General features: G+C 46.4%; 2 protein-coding genes across 7 annotated transcripts in view; both read left to right on the top strand.

Annotated features, from left to right (window-relative positions):
* The window catches only part of RET (ret proto-oncogene), a 66,673-nt gene extending 52,863 nt beyond the window's left edge, over nt 1-13,810 (top strand). Inside the window, exons 16-20 of the mRNA XM_082407418.1 lie at nt 763-833; nt 2,141-2,278; nt 3,355-3,454; nt 5,008-5,155; nt 6,484-13,810. Coding sequence (XP_082263544.1) covers nt 763-833; nt 2,141-2,278; nt 3,355-3,454; nt 5,008-5,155; nt 6,484-6,641 — 615 coding nt within the window. The 3' untranslated portion in view covers nt 6,642-13,810. The remainder of the gene's footprint in view (nt 1-762; nt 834-2,140; nt 2,279-3,354; nt 3,455-5,007; nt 5,156-6,483) is intronic.
* Nucleotides 13,811-18,707: 4,897 nt separating this feature from the next.
* The window catches only part of CSGALNACT2 (chondroitin sulfate N-acetylgalactosaminyltransferase 2), a 57,943-nt gene continuing 53,568 nt past the window's right edge, over nt 18,708-23,082 (top strand). For 4 of the 6 annotated variants that reach the window (XR_014249011.1, XM_082407458.1, XM_082407455.1 and 1 more), the window contains exon 1: nt 18,708-18,844. The gene's annotated coding sequence lies outside the window, so the exon portion shown is untranslated. Of the gene's footprint in view, nt 18,845-18,865; nt 19,109-23,082 lie in introns of those variants that run through there. The other 2 variants (XM_082407456.1, XM_082407457.1) reach the window with 2 other exon arrangements.

Here is a 23,082-nt window from a genome sequence, read left to right as displayed (position 1 = left end):
GAATACTTTTTTAAAAAGGAATTATAGTAAACGTTGCATTGAAGTCTAATGCATGCCTTTTTTAAAAAAAAAATTGATTTCTGCCTTAAGGCTGACCTATTTGTACTGAAAAGCTATTTCTCAAGTTGCATTAGAAAGGATTTGTTAGGTCTGACCCCAGCACCTCTGTGGTAGGGGGCACTCTTTTAGAGGATGCTAAAAGGGCCCTGGGATAAAATAAGAGGTAAAAACCAGCCCGAAGGCACACACACAGGTTTCTTCCCTCAGAGCTTTTCAGAAGAGCCTTTAGTGTGATTGTTTGCATCCAAAGTCCCCAAGATGGAAAATGCTGGATGTCAGTTTCCCAAACTCGTTCACCCTCAGAAATCAAAGGAGACCTCGCTGTGTGGTGTTCCTGGCCCACCCACTGGGCAGCAGCAGCCAGGGAAGTGTCCACAGGGGGACCTGGCTTGTGCTCGATATCAATTTCTTGGGTCTCTTCTCAACAGGGATGCGGTGCGTGACAGGCACACGTTGCGTAGATATGGGCAGGCCAGCTGACTCCCTCTGGCGTCTCAGTCAAGCCTGCAAGGGCCAGGCTGGGGCTCCGGCCCCTGCGAGGCGCCAGTCCTGTACCCAGGACCACTCTGGTGTCATTACTCAGCATCCCCTCAGAGCTGGAAGAGCCTGGGACGTGGCCCCCCCCCTTCCCCCTCCCCCCTCCCCCGCCAGTTCCCAGGATGTCAGAGCTACGTTAATGCCTTTCTTTCACACCCTCTTTAGGGTCGGATCCCAGTCAAGTGGATGGCCATTGAGTCCCTCTTCGATCACATCTACACCACCCAGAGTGATGTGTGAGTGGGTGTTGCCTTCCCGGGGAGGGGGGAGGTTACACGTGTATAGGGCCATGCCACCTGTCTCAGCAGCTCCACTGGGGAACAGTGCTGGCCCTGAGTGCCTGTCGGCTCATGCCAACCATCCACAGCTCATCCCGGCTCCAAGCTGCCGGGGCTTTGTGTATTCACTCAGCAATTGGCGAGGGCCCAGGCAGTAGTTCTGAAAGCTACTACTTTCAGAGTGTAAGGGTGGAGTGTAAGGGTGTGAGCCATGGCTGCAGACCCCCTCGCCTCCCTCGCTCTCCCCTCCCCTCTCCTCTCTGGGTGTCTCTGACACACAGGCTCAGCCAAACAGTTCCCCTCCTGTGGGCCTGAGCACAGGCTGGGCTCAAGCAGGTCCCTGGGGACTGGTCCCCGCCCACAGGCAGGGGTGGCCTTGAGTGAGTTTCTAGGCAGGTGCCCCAAACTACTCCAAGATGGGAACCAAACCTAAGTCTTCCAGGTCCAATTACATTTTTGATAGTTTTCAAAAATACAACAGACTTGTTTCCAAGTGTTCTGCTCTGAACAGGCTTGCATATTTTGAACAATGTGGGCTGTGAAAAGGCAGTTCTTAGACAGTTTTAACAACTGTATTCTGATTACAAAGTTGACCGTAAGACAATTGGAAATGCAGGGGAAAGCAAAATGAAGAGACTAAAAGCCACTAGGATCCCACCACCCCTAAGTAACTACTGCTGGCCCTCGCAGGCATGGCCTAGAGTTTTCTGTGGCGTGCAGGTATATGCTTTTTGTGACTGTAAGTGGGCTCGTGTGATAATACTGTTTTGTGATATGATTTTGTCCCCCCTTCACAGTAAATTTTCTCTCACAGTTAAGTATGTTTTCTATAGCAGTGGTTTTTTTTCTTCTAAGATCTTACGAAAATTTGCAAGCACGCAGAAAAGGTGAAGGAACTGTGCAGGGAGCCCTCTGCCCTGTGGCCTAGGTCCCGCCTACGTTTTGATGTGCTTGCTTGGCTGCCCTGTGCCATCTGTGATGCTTAAGAGCATCACCTCAGGGGCCAGCCGTGTGCCCTTTCGGGTGAGGGGGCTGAGCTTGGGCGGCGGCTCCGCAGGGGTGGGGGCAGGGCAGGCAGATGGCTCATCCCCACCTCTATCGCCCATCCCATCTGTTGGGTCAGCACAGGCTGAAGCTGTGAGCGCTTGGGCCGCTCTCTGTACTGGGGACTCGGGGTCAGACGCTGCGGGGGGGATGAGTGTCTGGTGCACAGAGAGCACTGCAGACCCAGTACAACCACTCACTGGCCCTCTTGCTCCCTGCAGGTGGTCCTTCGGTGTCCTGCTGTGGGAGATTGTGACCCTGGGGGGCAACCCCTACCCTGGGATTCCTCCAGAGCGGCTCTTCAACCTTCTGAAGACAGGCTACCGGATGGAGAGGCCAGACAACTGCAGCGAGGAGATGTGAGCAGGCTTTGCTCTGGCCCAGCCTTCCTCAGACACAGACACACTGGACTTTGGCGGGCATGAGACATGTGCACTCATTCTTTCCCGCTCCTGGGCAGCCCTGGGTGCCAGCCCAGGGCGAGCTGGGTGGCGGGTAGTGACAGGCAGGGCATGATGGGGCAGAAGTCAGAGAACCGCCCTTGGGTGTGACGGCAGATGCTGGGGACCCTTGACTCCACTGGGGGCTGGGTCGGCCTCCTGGAGGGACTTACAGGGATGAGGGGGAGCAGGACCTGGGGAAAGGTGGTGGAAGGATGAGAGGGTGCTTCAGACTGAGGGAGCAGCTTGAGCCAAAGGCCAGAGACCTGTCCCAGGATGCTTGGGGCGGGGTGGGTAATTCAGAATGGCCCCAAGGGCGCATATAGGGGAGTACACAGGTGGAGGCACAAAGGCAGGCGAGGAGTGGGCAGGGGGCGCCTGGACTTTAGCCCTAGGGCACCAGAATCTTCTCATCTGATGGTGGTTCCATCAGATGCTTCTCAGAGGACAGGTTGAGAGCACATGAGAAGGGGTCATCCACAGGCAGAGGGACACTGGTCCATTTATTCTACAGAGTCTGTCGTGCGCCTGCCACGTGCTTGGCTCGAGGCTAGATGGGGGAGTGCAAGGGTGAGTAGGTGCCACCTCCCTGGACGGCCTGGGCTGACAGGCAGGGGCCCAGCGCACACCCACGTGGTAGCTCCGGAAGCCCTGCAGCCATGCCAGGGCCCCAGGGGAGGGAGGAAGGTACAGGTCAGAGTGTGATTGGCAGGTGTTTGTATTCATACCCAGTTCGTCCTTCCTAAGAGTTTTAATGACCAGCATTTCTGCCTTAGCCATCATAGCGGACACAGCTGAACCACAGCGCCAGACGCTGTGAGCCCCTGCTGACCCCTCAAGCTCTGACCCACCTCAGGGAAGGATGTCAGTGACACAAAAGCAGCTTTGAGGTTCGGGAGCAGAGCCCCCGGGGCCCAGGGCACTATACTGAGTTTGGTGGCTAAGACCGGGCAGTCCTTGCTGGATTGTCACCGCCCACCTGTGTGTCCCATCAGGTACAGTCTGATGCTGCAGTGCTGGAAGGAGGAGCCAGACAAGAGGCCAGTGTTTGCCGACATCAGCAAAGACCTGGATAAGATGATGGTTAAGAGCAGAGTGAGTACCTGGTGCCCATTCCTGGTGCCAGCTTCCCGCGGGCCTCCCGCCGGCCTGTGGAGTTCCCAGCGCGGAACGCAGAGCCAGCCTGCCTGGAGGGAGTTGGTCATGCTGCCCCCAGGGGGAGCCAGCGACTGAACCCTTGTCCTTAATCCAGGCCTTTTGGGCTTGTTTTAAATCAGGAAGAAACCAAGGTTTTTACCTTGACCCTTAGGAAGAGCCCTCCACGGATAGGGGTGGAAGGAAAATATTCCAAAGCCAAACAGAATCATTTTCAATAACAGAACATGAGGAAGTAGAGTTGAAATGACTGTGTCCTAAATTCATATGCTATCAGGGGCCCGGCTGGGGGTGGGAAGTGACTAGAGAGCAGCGGAGACTGTGACAGACAGGAGCCCACCAGCTGCCCCTGAAAGGCCCCTCACTGTGGACATCTGTAACCTGTAGGGACATGAGTGCCGGCATGTGTCCTGGGAGCCCTCTGAAAGGCCCCTCACTGTGGACACTTGTAACCTGTAGGAACATGAGTGCCGGCATGCCGGGTCTTCTGAATTTTAAGGGATATTTATGTTGTTTCCCAGTTTTTAATAGCAACTCATTTAAATTTCCAAAACCTCTGTGTGGGCCAAACAGTCGTATCCGTGTGCCTCCAAGTTTACAACTCCAGGTGACTGAGGAAGTCAACAAAGTTTCCACTAATATTGATTAAGCAATTGCTGACTCCGATGTTCTGTGTTAGATGCTGGGCATGCAAGTAAACAAAACAGGCACAGACCTTGCCGTCGTGGTTTCGTCCTTCCATCGACACATTTACTAAAAGTTATTTCTTCAAAGCAAAATGCATGGACTCGGCCACTTGTAATAAAAGTCAGCATCGAGCATCAGTGTCCCGTTTGGGTGAACCCTGTGAGTGCAGGGTTGTCCTAAACACAGGCTATAGCTGATGCCAAAAGATGGCCTTCCTAGAGCGGTGCTGAGAACCAGCCAGCAAAACGCTGGAACCATTCTTTACACATTTAACCAGGGAAGTGGAAATAGCAGGTATTCAAGAATCGTCATGCTTGGGAGCTGAAGCCTATCTATAGCAGTGTCCTCTGCAAAACCCACATCAGTGCCTCAGATTTCTGAGTCCTGACATGATGTTCGAGATGCTTGGAGGGAAGCTGGAGAGTGCTTCTTGGCATTCCTGCAATGAGTCATGGGGCTGCAGCGAGCTCTCCCAGAGCCTTGGGTTTTGTAAACAGGCCGATTCTCCAGTGCTGGGCCTGGTGCGCCCAGTGCTGCAGAGAGAGAACTAGGACAGTGAGGGAGCACATTTGTGCCCCCAAGGAGGTGATTTTCTAAGGGGGAGCGATGAGGACCACGGAGCAGGGCCAGGCGAGACAGGGGCTGGAGGAGCTCAGTGCTGGCACCCTGGCGAGGGGCTCAGGTCTCACAAGAGGCCAGTAGGCATGGGGTGGGACTCTGCCAGGGCTTCTGCTCTTGGGCAGGGAGTGGAGGGCGTGTGCAGTAGTGGCCTGCGCCAGGGGTGACCAGCCGTCTCTCCCTTCCAGGACTACTTGGACCTGGCCGCGTCCACCCCATCCGATTCCCTGCTGTACGACGACGGCCTGTCGGAGGAGGAGATGCCCCTGGTGGACTGTAATAACGCTCCCCTCCCTCGAACCCTCCCCTCCACGTGGATTGAAAACAAACTCTATGGTAGAATTTCACATGCATTTACTAGATTCTAGCCACGTTGTTCCTCTCTGCACTGTCCTTACTCTCTGTAATGCTTTTTAAGAGTGTTTCTGGTCTGAATGAAGCCAAAGTCTGCTCTGAACCTTTTTGTTTGTAAATGTCTGACTTTGCATCCGTTTACATTCAGGCATTTTTACTATTCTGTTTTTTTAAAAGGATGTGAAAATACGTGTAATTACCACACTGCCCAGCAACTTAGGACGATAGAGAAGAAGGAGGGCAGGGCAGAACTCTCAGGGGATATTGAGAAAATGATGACTAAGTCATTTCCTGGGTGGGTATCAAGTCATAGTACTTCTAATTTAACTACTGGGATAAATTTACCTGATCTGGGGAGGCACTTAATTTAGAAAGGAGGAGCCAGCACCACTCTGCCTGCACTAAGAGCGCAGCCAGTGGCCGTTCCCCCAGACCCCGCCTGGGTGGAAGGCAGCTCTTGGAGGCCACCTGGTGCTGGGGACCACCATGGCGGGGGGAGGGGAATGGGGGGACACACGCAGACTGCTGTTTTCACATCCTTTGCGTTACAAACTGTCATGACAGTTGTCACTTATGAAGTCAGTGCAAAAAGCTGGAGCAAAATGCTTTTTGAAAGAACGTAGTGTGTGGTGCTGTGGTCTTGCAATGGACAGTAAATACGGTTCTTGCCAAAACTCCTTCTTTTGTCTTCGATTCAGTACTTGAAATTTTTTCCTGTTTCCTAACTTCATCATGGATTGTTTTGAAATCTTGGAGTTTCAAGCATTTTTCTGCCGAGATTGTTCCTTTTGCATGCCTCCTGGGTCACTGATTCCTTGCTGGCTAGTGCTACTTGCCATTTGTCCTGTCGACGCTGTGGGGCTCGCCTGCGTGCACCCTTGGTTTGGAAGATCCTCTCCTCCGTGGTAGGCTGGGATGGAAGACAAGCAGCCTCCTTTACATTAGAGAACTTTTTATAGAAAGTTTCCTGCTGCAGTAAGCCATGTATTACAGCAAGGTGCTGATGCTTTATGCTGCCTTAGAAAAAGAGTTAAACAGGTCAACAAATATTTATCAGATTTGAGAGTCTGAAGCTTATAAAAGTCCAAATTGGTAGTTTCTGGTAAGCTGCAGTTACCAGAGAGCACGTGATGTTTCCCCCCAAATGTTACCCATGTTTTGGAAACCTGGAGCACGAAACTCTGAAGGCAGTTGGCCCAGAAACCAGAAGTTTGGTTTGAACCTCAAAGGGAGTTTTGCCAAGGCCTTACTGTCTGCACATGAAGTTTGGGTTCTTCAGTGCAGAACAAATGATCTGTTTTCATTTTTAGGCATGTCAGACCCGAACTGGCCTGAAGAGAGTCCTGTACCACTCACGAGAGCCGATGGCACCAACACTGGGTGTCCGAGATATGCAAATGATAGTGTATATGCTAACTGGATGGTTTCACCCTCCGCGGCACAATTAATGGACACGTTTGATAGTTAACAGTTCTTTGTGAAAGGTAATGGACTCACAGGGGAAGAAACATACCGAGAACAGAAAGTCTGCTGGCCCCTCCTTGCACATTTCACACGGGCTGGTGGTTTTCCCTCCCAGCAGACGTAGCGCTCTGGACGAGTGTTCTGAGTCCAACATGTAGGTGTCCCTTCCTCTTCAGTCCACGGCAGCACCCAGCGCTGGTCTGGGTTCAGCAGTGAGCACCACGTACTCCGTGCTCACACGTGTGGGTCCCTCACGCAGTATCCAAACTGTTTGATTTTTCCAGTTGCCGCCAAACGAGGCCACACGATTTAAACATGAAGCACACACACCAAAAAGGCAGCAGGAAAAAAAAACTGGCCCAGACGACCTGTCCTTGTTCAGAATGAGAGCCCGGCCAGGCCTCATAGGGTTGTCAAAGCCCAGCCAGGGCTGGAGAGGGAGAGGGGACCTCGGGATAGGCCTCGGCTCAGCCTTCGAGATCCTGAGAATGTTTTTTTGTTTTGTTTTGTTTTTTTTAAATCATGTAGCCTTTTCTTAAGGAGACATTTGATTTTTATCATGATTAAAATGATTCCTAGATTTAGCACAGTGGAGAGACGTGATGCCGCGTTTGCTGTGTAGGTAGGTGGTGTGAGGGGAGAGGGCTCCCAGGACACAGTTGTTCCCGTCGCTGAGTAATCACTAACCCCCTGACGAGAAGTGTATGGAGGAGCGGGGCCGCTGAGTGGAGTGGCCTCGTGTCCAAGGACTGCTGACGGCAGAGGCTTGGCTGCTGTGAATCCCTGCACCCCACAGCCTTCAGCGTCCCCCCGTCCAGCGCTGAAAAGTGACGGAGGCTCATCTCACACATTAGTGGGCGGGACTTACGCTCAGTTTCAAAGGGACAGTTCAGCTAGTTAGGTTAGAAGTACCATCGACAGTGACACCTCTGATTACGATTCTGATGTGGAAAAGACAGTGTTTTGGCTCTTATAGAGCTTGTGTGAAAAGGTACATGTATCCACTCTTCCTGTGATTGTAACGTAATGCTGCTATGGTAAGACGTTTCTGTTTTTTAGGTTCTGACCATGACTCATAAGCTTCTTATCATTCTTCGCTGCTTGTTTGTGGTCACAGACACTCCGCGCTCCTCCCATCCTGCCGGGGTGGCTTTCGGGAAGTCCCAGCGGCTCTTCTTTCTGTCCCAGTGCTGTCACTTTGCAGGAGAGTGTCAGTTACCAAAACACTGCCTGGGCTTCATACTTAAACCACTGTGAAAGGACTTAATGTCGTCTCATTAAAATACTGGATTTTATAGCCATTTCACAAAAGCAGTAAAATTATGGCATTTTTGTGGCCAAGAAGGCTTGGATGAGTATGTGGAGGAGCCGTGTGTGTGTGTGTGTGTGTGTGTGTGTGTGTGTGTATGCACGCACATGCCCTTGTGTGTGCACACACACCCAGGAAGAGCGCTGGAGAAACACTTACTGCAGATGCAGTGCAGCTTTAGTTTGGGCCATTGTTCAGACACGCTGTGTGATACGTTCCTTTACAAATATCTAGTTGTGGTAAACTTTTGTGTTTCAGATGTGCTTAATGATAATCTTGTTAAATGCAGAAGTGGGGATAAACTTCGTCAAGTTACTAAGAATGCCTCCTCAGTGTGAGCGGGTGCAGCAGGTTTGTCCTCGGCAGGGTGAGAACTCCAGGTCTAACTGGCTGACCCAGTGATGGGGAATTAACCCTTGACTCATAATCTAATTGTCTATTCCTAAGTTATAAAGGTACTCATACTTATTAGCCCTATCAGACAGAGTTTTCATATGCATATACGCAGAAATTACTAACTATTAAGCATTACTGAGTATTAAGTAGCAATCTGTCCGTTATTAAAATCTGTTAAATGTATTTATGAAAGGTTATTAAACCATACCATGTTAATTTGCTTTTGTAATCAAGGTGACTAAGAAAATAATCTCAGTTATGTAAATAAAATCGTGTATCTTCAAATGTGTAAACTTCTTTTCTCTTTTTAACTTCCTGGTTGGAAACATCAGGTTTCTGATTTTGAAGTTTCAATATAAGGAGTAAGATGTCACAAGGGAATCTGTTGTGGTGACCACCGGGGAAGTGATGCCGATTGAAGGACTAGGAGGCTCTTGGTGATACTGTTGACTTGTCTTGCATAATATGTACACGAACAGCCACATTTATAGTCATTGTTAAAACTCAGCTCATCCTGTCATTCAAGGAATTCCTTCCTTTAGGTTTCCTTCCCTAAAAGAGAGCGGCAGCCAATGTCGCGTTCAGGTATTCTCTAGCGATTTGCTGACTGCTTATTTCTTGAAGCTGGAGTTGGACAGTTGTGGGAGAGAATGTAAAATGCATAGACATGACTGAAGGTCCATTAGAGGAAAAATTTTGACCCGAACCACTATGAAACTTAAAATACTAAATGCTTCTGTTTATGTCTTCCTGTCGGGTTGTGTAGGAATGGTATGAGCTCCTCCTCAAAAACCTGGCAAGGAGCAGGTGGGTCAATAGGGAAACGTGAGTTGTTACCAACATAAATCTGATTTGTGGTTGCCTTGTCCGTTGTATGCTGAGGGCCTATGTCCTGTCCTGGGTGCACATGTGCACACACAGTCACGTGCCCGCATCACCCAGGGGCTGCCCCAGGCCCACGGTGCTACAGCTCCTGCCCTCAGCACCTGCATCTGTTCTCAGCTTCCTCCTTCAATCTGGACCACAGGGACAGGAAATAAACGTAATTTCTAGGGTCAGTTACTTGCTACAGCCTTTGCCTCTGAATGTTTAGAAACCCATGCTGAGAAAAGCTTATACTAAAATACTAAAAACCCCTTTTTCAAGAGCAGAGAACTTCCATTAGGGGAGAGAGAGTGTGTGTGTGGGGGGGGGTGGTTTATTTTTCTGAAAAAGCACATTCTCCACCAACCTCCACAAAGGATGACACGAGGCCGGCTTATTTGGGTGGAAATGTAGTTTGAATATAATGTCTGAGAACAGGTCTTAGACAGATACTGAACACATAAGAGAAAATTCAAAGGGAAAGCATAATTTCCCCCACTACAAATAGAGCATTTTCCCAGGCAGAGGAGCAAATGGTTTCCTCTCCTCCTTCGAGCATGTTAACATGTAGGATATTTGGATGGTGGTATTTAGGGTGGTTCTAGAAAGTGCCTAAGAAATCCTTATCTCTGTAGCCCTGGAAAAGATGTAGTAAGAGTGGGCCCGAAGGGCACGTGCAGCCGTTAGGGCACACCTTCCCTTTAGCGTGAACTTGCACGTGGTGCTTACCCTCTGGGTGGGCCTGTACATCCAGAAAACACCCTCCACCGAGGCTGCCTGCCCTGCCCCGCCCCACCCCTTCTCCACGGCAGCAACCTTGGTAGCCTCATTCCGAACACTGTAGGGACTTCCCTGGCTGTCCAGTGGTTAGAACGTTGAGCTTCCACTGCAAGGGGCGCGGATTTAATCCCTGGTTGGGGAATTAATATCCAACACACCGTGCCACGCGGCTAAAAAAAAAAAAAGAACTTTGTAGAGTCTCCTACCTCTTTAGGGAACTGGGATTCACATGAACGATTCTTGGCTGAGATCATGAGAAACCAGAACCTGTATGTAGAGAGTTTTTCAATGTGGGGTGCATTGCTGTGCCTGCAGCTGAGGCTGGATGGGTGGCTGGGTGACAGCTGGGAGAATAAGCTTCACACCCAGAGTTAAAGAGGCACGTGTATGAACACTTGAAAGAAATCCTGGTTAATCTGTGCAACTCAGGCTTTTATTGCTGTGTCAAATGGCAAGATATTTTTGCAGATGTTTCTGGTATGTGCTAAATCACAGGGCCTGGCCAACGGAGATCTCTCAGGGGAGCTGTGACAGGGAGGCCGTCTCGCCGTGGCAGCTTCAGGGACATCAGTGTCACAGGGACCTGGGCTAGGCAGTGTGGAGGGAGCCATGACCAGAGACCACGCCAATCACTGTGACTTCAGGACTTGGGTACCACATCAGGAGAGACCGTAATCCTGCATCCTCTCAGAGGACACTGAGCAAATTCAAGTTCAAAATTGGTGTGGGCAGGCAAGGTAAGGAAAGTACATTCTAAAACTAAGGGGGAAAAAATCATTTTTCGAGAAAGAAAACATTTTGATATTTCATACACAGACCGTATTTACCACGCAGACTGTCAGTTTCTTGAATAAAAGTTCAAAGTTCATTTTTTGTGTCCCTATTTATTGATGTCAGTTTTGTCAACGGTACTCTTTTTGGCTGCACTTGTTTCTCACCTGTAGTCCAGTCCTTTTCTGCACTTGTCATTTCCCCACAGAGGAAAGTCATTTCTGTGGGTTGGGAAGGGTCTAGCCGGGAAGAAGGAAGAACGTAAGGCTGCCTTTTGCTACCTGAGGCAAGGGACTTTGTTCGGAGGACTGCAGGGAGCCCACGCATGCCTGTGTCACAGCCTCTGTCCTCGGAGTTTCCTCTCAACAAGAGCATGTGCCTTGCTCCATATTTTCTACCTTTTTTCTGGGAGTTTTAAAGAGCTTGAAAATCTTCCTTGAGGCTCTGTGGCCACAGGGCTTGAGAGGCCATAGCTCTTGGATTGCTCAAAACTCCAGGGTAAAGGGGTTGAGAGACTTCATGAATATATAGAAAGAAAGGTAAGATAATAGGAAACAATTTTTAAGGACCGGAAGGACACAGAAGCGGGAAGGATTCCGGTGCCTCACAGGATAGTCATTGAAAGAAGTTAAAAGAAATGTTGTGGCAGAAAATTCTTTTGTTTTGTTTGGCTGCACCGCTGCAGCTTGTGGGATGTTGGTTCCCCAACCAGGGATCAAACCCGTGCCCCCTGCAGTGGAAGCTCGGAGTCCTAAGCGCTGGACTGCCGGGGAAGTCCCCAAAAGTTGTATTTTTTAAGAGAGGTAAATTACCTATAATCTTTAGCTTTGCAGAAATAAGTAAGACCACCTAAAGGAGAAGGAGCAGGGGCTATTTATTTTGAACTTACTGTAGCAAGGGAAGAGGCCACGATCACTTGCTTTTTTGGCAGGGACTCAAAGGCAGGCAGAGGAGTGGGAAAGCTTTACAGGAAAAAAAAAATAGTGAGGAGGCTTCCGGTGTACTGTGATTGGAGGCTGTTTACATGGGGAGACTGGAGGCAGCTAACTAGGAACAGAGCGTCTTGTGATCACTTGGAGAATATATTTGGTTTTCTCTAGTTGGTTTCAAGTTGGAAATTGGGGCCAAAAAAATGGGGAATCTGGCAGTCATTGACTAAACCCTGACCGTTCTGGGCTAGTTACTGCAGAGGGTGTGGGTCAGAGTTCGTGGGTCAGAGATCTTCAGTTATATGTGGTCTGGCCATTGTCTGTTCGCATATTCAGTCTCTCAGTTCCCCCCTTTTGGTAATTTTCTTGCTTGAAGGTTGATGAATTCAGGTAAGTTTAGAAGTCCAGATCTTCACCACTTAGAGACTGATTGTTCAGTCATCTCCGTGGTTAACTGTACTGTGAGGTATTCTTGACCTTTCTGTTGTTGTATCATCATGGTGATCATCTGACGAGAAAGTGGCTGTGCAGAAGCATTTGAGACCTAGATAGAATGCAGTGAATCAGCATCATGACCACTAGGACAAAAACAAGAACAGTTAACAACCCCTGTAAGATGCTTTGAACCAAGAACCCCAATCCAAGCCAAGAACAAATCCCATATAGACCATGAGGATCAAATTTAGAGAGCCCAAGTAGCTTTGCCTTAAGGCATTGTATAGTCTGTCCCAGCTTCCCTGTTTCATTGATCCAAGTGTGGTATCAGGAATGGCACAGATCATGACTTAACCAAGAAATCTAGAGCAACGCAACTGTCCATCCCTAGTTGTGCCAACAAGATGGGACTGATCTGTGTTCCAGCGAGGGAAGAGGTGGTACTGCTAATGACTTCTGCCAGAGTTAGTGATAAGTTTCTTACACTCCTATATGCATGATTCCTACCGATGGGAACACTGCTCAAATTGTTCACATAAATAGTAAGTAATTCCCCCAGGTAGAGTGCTAAATAATCAAGGGTGACTTTGTTTTGGAGCTCGGAATTTTCAGCCTTGGTAATTTACAGACTTAGACAGACAAGACTTGTACAGACAAGTCTTGGAATATTATTCCTAACGTGCATGAGATGTTAGTCTGAAGCAAACAGGACCAGGCATCCTGACCACAGAAGATGTAATATCTGGTAGGGATACGTGGAGATCTAGGAAAGAAGTTGTTCGTGACAGAAGGCTGGAACCAGGGCTTACATGAGTTGTGTTACATGTTTAGATCTCTGTTGGTCTCTTACAGGTGGCAAGTATTTGACTCATCACCCTATGAAAGTTATTGAATTCGAATTTAGAATTACCTAAGGTCTGGTCAATAGATTGTAATAATTGGTTCTTTTTCTGGGAAAGCAGCAAAGTCACAGGTTAACTTGTTTAAGGTTGTTTTCCATGTTGTTGCAAATGGAGCTGCCAACAGCTGTAATTCCTTATTGCCTCCCTTGATGAGATAACTTCCTTGTGGTTTTCATCATGGGGTTCTGGGGATGGATAGTAGATTCAGCAGTCAGTTTAAGATCTAGGGCAGTGGCTACTGCTTGGGATAATCTAACAATGGCATTTAGAATTAGTATGTTCTGACCTAACCATTGTAATAAAGAGAAAAAACAAGAGAGGAAAAGGTCCATTATTGGTGAATGACAACCAGGATCTATAGAAAATGACAAGAAGAATAAGCAAGCAAATAAAAACAAACAAAACAAGAATTAGGGTCTTGATCCAACATCTTGGGCAGAAGTTGTCCACTGTCCTAAGTCATCTGTTGTTCTAAAGGTCTTGAGTCAGCTGTTGCTTCTGAAGATCAGCTGCTTTTAGAGGGTCTCAGAATCCTCAGTTTGAGGTCCCCTATTGGAATAGCCCTCCAATTGTGTGGAATTCCAGATTGCTTCCTAGTTGTGAAAGGTGAACCCAAGGATTGACGCCCTAAAGTTTCACTGCTGTAACATATTCCCTCCCCAGGTGAAGGCAAAAAGGTATTGACTGTCATTATTCAGCCTTAAAAAGGAATGAAATTCTGACATGTGCTACGACATGGATGAAGCTTGAAAACATTATGCTAAGTGAAATAAGACAGACACAAAGAGACAAGATTCCCTCTGGAATCTCACAAATAGTCCCAAATACAAATAGTCCCAAATACTCTGGTGTATATTTAATATTGCAAAGTAAGTCTCTCCCTATTAAATTTGCAGAGGTGGTATCACAGAGCAGCAAGGAATGTTTGCAATCAAGGGCTCAAGGCTTACAGTTAAGGGCCGGGGGATAGAGAACATCTGTGGATTATCTGAAACACTACCACCTATGACGTATGTTTGTTTACTGCCAGGTAAAGTTTGAGCAAAGGTGGCAAGGTTTAATGTAGAAAGATTAGCACCAGTAGCTGCCTGAAACTGATGAGGTTACCATCTATAGTGGCACTGTGTTCCCCGCAAGATACGTCCTCACCTCCAGAACCTGTAAATTTGACCTTATTTGAAAATAGGGCCTTTGTAGATGCAAATTGAGATGTGGGCATACTGGATTAGAGTGGGCCCTAATTCAATGACTGGAGGGGAATTGGGACACAGAGAAGACACGGGGAGAATACCATGTGAAGATGGAGGCAGAGATTAGAGTGATGCAGCTACAAGCCAAGGGTTGCTGGCAACCACGAGAAGCTAGAAGAGGCAAGGAAGGATCCTCTCCTGGAGACTTTGGAGGGAGCATGGCCCTGCCGACACCTTGATTTTGGACTTCTAGCTTCCAGAATTGTGAGAGAATACATTTCTGTAGTTTTATTCCACCCAGTTTGTGGTAATTTGTTACAACAGCCCTGGGAAACCAACACACTTTCTATATTTATAGTTAATTCACCTGAGTGTTTAAGGGTATGGCAGGTATTGTGTGCTTTTCCTTCCTTGGAGCACGGTCGTTAACCTGAATTGAGGGATTTTTCTTGGTCTTGGTGTTTCTCTCATAAGATGGGACAATCTTCTTCCCAGTGTCTTTTCTGTTTATGATATCTGCAAGAGTCCTTGTCAATAGGTAGTTGGTTGAGGAGTAAGCTACCTGACTGATCTGCAGGGCCACAAGTTTATCTGGGGTCCTGTCTTGTTTTTGTTCTAAAGTCCTTTCGAAATACTTGCCAGGTATTGTTGTTCAGGTCAAGAGGCTATTTCCCATTTTAATTTCTGTTTTTGAACTGGGTCTCCAATTTCAGGTTTAACTACATTAGCAAAATGAATGATGAAAGGGCAACTTTTTAAACTCCCAAATGTTGCTACAATGTATTTTCTAGCCTATCCCAAAGATCTCCTATAGATTCATCTTTTCTGTTTGCATGATGGAATTATGGCTCAATCTGTTTTTATTGGAAATGTTTTAAGTAGGGATTTTAGGAGACTTCACCCTACCTTTTGAGTCTTTTTGTGGATTCTCAGGTTTATTATGGAAAGAAGGATCCTGTAGACTCCTTTCCAGGTGAGCCCACTCAGCTTTTCCATTCAGGATTTAGCACCTGAGGTTCTGAGCAACACGTGCACAAGTTGATAGAGGTCAGGTAACCTTGGATCACATACTCCCCCAAATATTCTAAATTATTCTATGAATAGTTGCTGGTCTTGTCTGGGTTTGAGAAAGTCCTTAATTATAGCTCTTAATTCAGCCTGGATCCAAAGTTTAAATTCTACGGTTGCTGGCTTCATACCTAGTTCATGAGAGGAATGGACCTTCAGAGGCAAATGGAATTGGGGGGTCTTAGGAGAGTTGTTGGGGAGAGGGAAGGGGTCTGGACAAGGGAAAGAAGAAGGAGTGAATGGAGGCTGGTAGTAGAGAGATCAGAAGGATGGGGGGAAGGAGGGAGGGTGTGTGCAGGAAGGCAACTGGGGGACAAGCAGAGGAAGGTTTTCCTAGGAAAATGAGTCTAGTTCGTTGTTGCTTAAATTTGTCAAATTTCTCATTAGCTTTGGCCAAAGAATCGTTTAGGGAAACAATTTTTGAATCAGGATTCTATTTGGTGACCTCTGAGTACCAATCAAAAAATGCTACCACTGGGCCTGAGAAATCTTGTTCCCCTTCTTTTCTAATGCATCTCTCAAATGAACAAACTTGTTCACATGGAATGTTCAGAGTGGCCACTGAAGGCCCAAAGCATCCTTGGTGAAGTTTCGCCATTTAGAGAGATAGACCCAAGAACTGGGATTGCAAAGAGACCACATAAAAGAAGCAGGAGTTTTCCTGGAGGAGGAGAGGATTTAGACTTAGGCAACACCATGAGAGCTGGCAACAGTGGGTAGGAATGTAATGCTTGTGCACCTCATGTCTCTCTGGACACAAAATCGAGATGGAAGAACCCCATCCAGTTTTACTGGCAACTGCAATAACATTGGTCCTAGTGGATGCCAGTCTGGTGAGAACCCCAAACTCACAGGTCAGTGAGGGTGGCTGGAGCAACAGGTTGTAGGGCCTACTATGCCTGTGTTCTACACCATGATTCTCCTTCTTATGACAAACAACACTTTTAGACAGTACAACACAGAACAGTAACACAAAAGACAGCAAAAAGGATGCAAAAGAATGAACTGATTCTATCAAAGATGCCAAACAAATATGAACCAATAACAAAAGCTGAGTACCAAACTGAGAATAAACAGCCAAGGAACTCAACACAAAGAGAGCAGAGGTAAGACCCAAAACCAAGAACTGCAAGGCACAAGTAGGCCACTGTGGGTGCCACACCTGATTGAAGGCTGTAGTCTGAGGTAACAAGCAGACTATGATGCAGACCATATCTTGGCGGGGCTACCAGGAAAACTGGAAGCAAATGAATTTTGCCCAAATGAAACAGGCAAAGGCTATTTATTCAGAGCTTGTGGTAGCCAGGGCATCAGACCCATCACTTACTTTTGGCAGAGACTCAAAGGCAGGCTAGGGGAATGGGAAAGCTTCATAGTTTAAAACAAAAAAGCCTCAGATTAGAGATTGGTGGGAAATTTTTGGTTTTTTTTTTTTTAAACTACATTCTTCTGATACTAATCATACCACAGTTGTGCTTTAGTATTTTTTCCAAGTGAACTACTTATTTTATAAGCCCCAGTATATTATCCATTATCTGCCATAGAATTTGAATTAAGCATTATCTTCTCTCCAAATTCAAACTATATACATTTAGTATTTGATTTCGTAGTTAATAATAAGCTTACAATTTAAATCCATTGATGGCAGAACCTCAATTATTTTAAAAACAATTCTAACGGAGGATTCAAAGAATAGTTTTAAAGAAATGACCCTATGCCATGAGTTCATGCCAGGTCCTGTCCTGGGAGAGGTTATGCAGTTTCCTCTCTGAGTTTCCGTTTTCTCCATTGTAAACTAAGGACCATAACCTACTCCACAGGGATGTCAGGAAACTCACACTAGAACATAATCAGCCAACCAGACCAAAACCTTAATTACGGCAGGCAGAAAATGTAATCAGGCATGCCGTCTGCTCGAGGAGCTGGTCAAGTGGTAGAGATTCTGAACAAGAGAGGGATTGTTGCATGTTCTTATTTTAACCAATTCAATTCATATTTGTTGAACACTTACTATGTGCAAAGTACTGGGAGATGAAAAAGACATGGTCCTTACTTTCAGGAGCTTACAGACCCATGGAGTCTATGACTAGATGAATTCTTTACTCTTGGGCCAGGTTGAGGAGGAAGGGGTGTTAGAACCATAAATGTTTTCATTTGCTCAGAAGTGACATGAGAGAGGAGTGAGATCCTGAAGTTGGGTAGAGACTGGACATTCAGCAAGCCTGGCTTAGAAGTAGGCTGTCCAGACTCTCCTACCCATGGAATTCTCCACAGGACATATCCAAGGAGACCATCCAAGTTAAAGACATCCCAACAAGCAACATCCATTGAAGACAGCTGTGATTTCAGGAACAGATTCCCCCTGGAATGCTGCCACTCCTACAGGATGTACCACCACAGTCGCCCCAGACTTCTGCTCTAACTAATGCACTTAACGATAACAATGAGCTCTGACTGCCTGCCACCTACCTGCCAAGCACAGTGCCAACCACTTCAAATGCCAAATTGCATTTAATCCTCACAACAATCTTAGGAAGCATGTACTATTATTGTCCCCATAACACAGCTGAGGAAACTGAGGCTTAGAGAGGCTAAGCCCACATAGCCTGCCAAGGTAACCCGCTAAGGAGAGCAGAGCCCAGATGGGAGGCAGATCCCCTCTTAGCACAGCCATGTCCTGCCCAGACACAGGCAGGGGCTGTTGCTGCCCGGTATCCCGTCACCTGCTCAGCTCAGGGCCGGACAGAATGCCTTGGGGATGTCCCTGGAATACGCATCCGAGTGTAGGGGATGTCAGGGCCACCCACTAAAGTCATACAATGTGAGACCTCGAAGCCATTTTCTAGAAAGTCTACCTCAAGCCCCTCCTTTCACATATACGGAAATTCAGATCCAAAGAAATGGAGTGACTGGCAGCCCAGGGCTTCCTCGCTGGGGCCTCACGCGCAGCCCAGCCCTCCTGAGGATGCTCGGACACTTCTGGCGACCTGTCAGTCCTTAGCTCAGTGCCCACGCAGGCACTCATCGCCCCCTCCAGCTCCCAGGGCAAAGGCTCCCGGGCAGGAAAACGCTGCCATCCTCCGCTGAGTCCCTCCCTCCTGCAAAGCCAGCCGTCCGGCCGGAGCTGGTACTCCCATCCCTGCAGACGCTTGCTCGGGCAAGAGTAATTTCCTGCCTCCCGCACTCTCCTAGCCTCCACAAATCGTTTTTTGGGCTACACGCGCGCGCGCACACACACACACACACAGACACATTTGTAACAGATACAGGGTTAATCAGTACTAGACGCCAATTACTGAGCTTTTCTATGCCAAGCACTGGGCGCGGGACGGGCGTGGGCGGGGCCGGGGCGGGCGTGGGCGGGGCCGGGGCGGGCGCGCGCCGCGGCGGCGGCCTCATTTCCTCACGCGCGCCGGAAGTGGAGGTTGTCGGCGCGGCGGCGCGCCCGGAGGGTGGGCGGGGAGTTGGTGGCGGCCCCAGCGAGTCGGGCGCCGCCCAGGTGTGCCCGCGGCTGGGGAGGTGGTGGCGGGTTGGCGGCCGCCGTGCGCAGGCGGGTGAAGTAGGTGAGTACCCGGGCCACCCGGCCTCGCCTGCCCGCGGCTCCCAGGGCTCGGGCCCGGCCCGTGCGGGCTCTGGGGCGCGGGCCCCGGACTGTGGGTTCCCGTCGCGGTCGGGTCACCTCACGGACGAGCTCTCCTGGGGGCCCTGTCCCCGTGGGTTCGCCGCAAGCCCTCCAGAGTCTGCTCCGGTGTCAGGAAAAGCCGCGGTTTTTCGGAGCCGTTTGACTTGTCTTTTCAGAACTGTGCTGCCGGAGACCGTTGGTTTGCGTGTGTTTTATTTTTATCACTTTTTTTTTTTTTTTTAAACCAACTCACCACCATCTCTGCTCCCCTCAGTGGGTAAACTTTGTAGTCAGCTGTTACCGCTTTATTGCGTTAAATTAGTATTCTCTGGCGGCAGCCTTTCTATGCCTGCCAGACGCTAGGCACCTTTAAAAGATGCATATTTGTGTAGGAACTAGTGGCGCCGAGGAGACCACGGGACGGGAAGCCTCTTGCATTTTTAGACTTCTTGAAAATTACACTATTCCTGAGCAACTTGCCGAGGAATAATTTGTAAACGCCATAGTGAAGCTTTTATTTATGATGTTATTGGCAGAATGAAAATTTGATTATAGCTCTGAAGCTTTTATCCGTCAGACTACTTTTGAGATTTATATGCAATGTCTGAACATTTAACTATCATTGAAGGTTCTCAGGAGCTGGGCCTTGATTTTTGCTGGAGTTAATGTTGTATTAAAACAGGACTGCGAACGTGGAAGTAGGAATCCAAGTAGTAGTTTATGACTGAGGATGTTAACGTTCATTTTGTATTATTATTCTGATACCATTTGTCTAAAGTTGTCTTATTACTTAATGTAAAAAGGATGTTGGATATCCAGTATTTATGGCTCAGAGAATTTTGACATAAGTAAACACAGTTTTAGTTCCCTCAGTTTGGAAATTACATTTTTTTTCTTTCTTAACTTTTTGATTGAGATATAAAATATCTGTGAAGTCATCAAGCGCATAAATCTTAGTTGTACACCTCAGTGAATTTTTATGTTTTTATTAACTTGTGCAACCACCAGCTTTCATATTATACCTGTAGAACATTTCCATCATTCCAGGAGTTTCCCCCTGCTTCTTCCAAGCCAGTTATACCCCTGCCCACCCCCCATCAGTATTCTGATTTCTGTCGTCATCTATTAGTTTTGTCTATTTGGGGCTTGATATTAATGGAATCCTACAGTATACTCAGCATATTGATTATGAGATTCATCCATAATGTTTCATGTATCAGTAGTTAATTTCTTTTTTTATTGCTGTGTAGTAATCCATTGCATCATTATATGGCACTCCTCTGTTGGTGGATATTTATGTTTCCAGGTTTTGTATATTATGTATTTTGAAGAATGCTATGAACATTCTTATAAATGTCTTGGTGAACATCTGTGCATTTCTGTCAGCTGTGGAATGGCTAAATCATAAGGTAGGTGGAAAATTATGTTTTAACCATCATGGAGTCTTCCTTTTTAAAAAATACAATTTGTTATTTTAACTTCTATAACATTAAAGATTGGTAAAAAGCATAACTATTATGATTTCAAGACTTAAGTGATTCATTACCATATTATTATTATTTACTCCTTGGATTGCACATCTATGACAGTCTTCTACCAGACTGTCATTATTTGTTTAACTGTCTGTTAGACAAGTCTGTTAGATAGAGCTGGTGATGTTCTGTCCCTGAAGCTTCTTGTATAACACTTAGGTAAGAACTGTGTTACTCAAGTTAGTGGTTGCTAGGGGAAATGAAACACCAAAAGGATGTGCCTAAAAATGGATTGAAGAATCATAGGATTGCAAGTCAAAAAACTTACGTTGTTGTTGTCATACTGCACAAAGTCCTAGGATAAATGTAAAATTGAATTATAAGGTTAGTTACAAATGTGAATTTACTATAGGAGTACAGTGATTTCCACCTGTACTGAGATACTGATACATTTATAATGGGAACAGACAACAAAAATCACTAAACATTTGTGGGAAATCAGTAGCATGTAAGAGATGGCCCAGACTGAACAGATACAAGGACTGGACCTGAAGCAATGTAGTTCATGTAAGAAAAAGAAAAAATCTTTAAGATAAATGTTAATATGCTTAGATTTCAGATGGTATCATGCCTACTGAACATATACAGGCTGCCCTGAAAACACGCAATCAGTTCTTGAATATTAAAACATAGAAAGTAGGGAAAAATAGCTAACGTGGAAAATGGATCCAGGAGAGGGCCAGTGTACATCTAATAGGAATTCCAGGAGGGAATAGAAATTGGAAGAGGAGAAATAACCACAGAGATAACAGATCATGAAGGTAAGAGTATCCAGGCAGAATCTTGGGCAGCCTGATTAGACTTCTAATCTGAGACATGGAATGCTGGATGACAGTGGAGCAGAGTTTTAAAAGTGCTCGCTGGACATTTTTTTTTTCCATTGGACATATTTCAAATTCAAAATCTTATCCCTAACCAAACTGTCAGTGAGGGCAAAATAAAGTCATTTTCACCCAGAACCACTAGGAATACCTCAGGATGTACTATATCAAATGAAAAATTAATCCAAGAAAAATAGATGTGGAATTCAATAAACAGTGATCAAAGAAAACAGTAAAACTTATTTCTTTACTCCAAAGCATTGATAACTATAGCTAAGAAATTTAATGCAATACAAAGGAAGGATTCATAAACCAGAGTAGTTACAGTTTTCAAGTCTGTAATCTGGAAGAAATATTTAACGTGATTTTAAAGTTGATTGGGAAGGCGGGTAATAGGTAAAGGCATGTTGGAAGGCTTATCCTGAGTATCTACGCTATAGATACTGACGAGTTACATGTTGGAATGAATGCTTTAAGGAAATTTGTCCCAGCAGTTCCATTTACAGGGATTTATCCTATAGATGAATTAACATGTAGAAAGTCATGTATATACATATAAGACTATGTCTACTGAGATGTTAATAGTGTCAGTAGATTTAAAAGGATACACAAGAGACTTCCCTGGTGGCGCAGTGGTTAAGAATCCGCCTGCCAATGCAGGGGATGTGGCTTCAATCCCTGGTCCGGGAAGATCCCACATGCCATGGAGCAACTAAACCTGTGCGCCACAACTACTGAGCCTGCGCTCTAGAGCCCGGGAGCCACAACTACTGAGCCCACATGCCAAAACTACTGAAGCCCGTGTGCCTAGAGCCTGTGCTCCGCAACAAGAGAAGCCACCGCAATGAGAAGCCCGTGCACTGCAACGAAGAGTAGCCCCCACTCACCGCAACTAGAGAAAGCCCGCCGCAGCAACGAAGATCCAACACAGCCAAAAAAAATATAATAAAATAAATAAATAAAAGGATACAGAAAAACTGGAGAGGGAAACTGGGCCTCTGGGATAGAAGGGAGAGGTGTCATTCTATGCCCTTATATCGTGTTTAACCTTTTTATCACATGTATTTATTTTGTGGAATTTTATAAATATAAAAAATTTTTAGGAGTGTAAAAATTGTAAGGGTTTAGAGCATGGATTGCCAAATCTGGCTGACCACCTGTGTTAGTATGATCTGTGACCTAAGAGTGGCTTTTATATTTTTAAGTGCTTGGGAAAAAAAGAATAATAGTTTGTAACATGAAAATTATATGAAGTTCAGATTTCAGTGTCCATTGGAACACACATGTGCCATTCATTTACGCATTTTCTATGGCTTCTTTTGTGCTACAAGGCAGAGTTAATTGGTTGTGATATTTGCTACTTGACCCTTTACCTAAAATGTTTGCTAACCCCCGATTTAGAGGCCAGAAATAGACTTCCATATATATAGGAATTTTGCTTATGATTAAAGTGGCATTTCAAATTAGAGTCAAGAGCATGGATTGTTTAATAAGTGGTAAGAATTGACTATCTATTTGAGGAAATACATTTTATAGTAGGATTATTTCTGGTAGGGAAGCCAAAATTGAGAAGTAATACAGGAAAAGCTTGATAGGTTTAACCATTAACAACAACAAAACAAAACTTTGAGTAATGGGAAATAATACCTAAAACTTATTGAACACTTAATACTTGTCATGTTTTACTTAGTTAATTGTTACAATAATACTCCAAGGTAGGTGCTATAACTGTACCCACTTAACAGGTGAGAAAACTGAAACTTATTAAGGAACTTGTCTGTGTTGATGAGTTAGAAAGTGGTCGAGCAGATATGTGAACTTAGGCT

This window comes from Balaenoptera borealis (assembly GCF_965194805.1).
Source record: "Balaenoptera borealis genome assembly, chromosome: 10".
Taxonomy (NCBI): Eukaryota; Metazoa; Chordata; class Mammalia; order Artiodactyla; family Balaenopteridae; genus Balaenoptera; species Balaenoptera borealis.
This window is presented reverse-complemented; position numbering and strand designations above follow the sequence as displayed.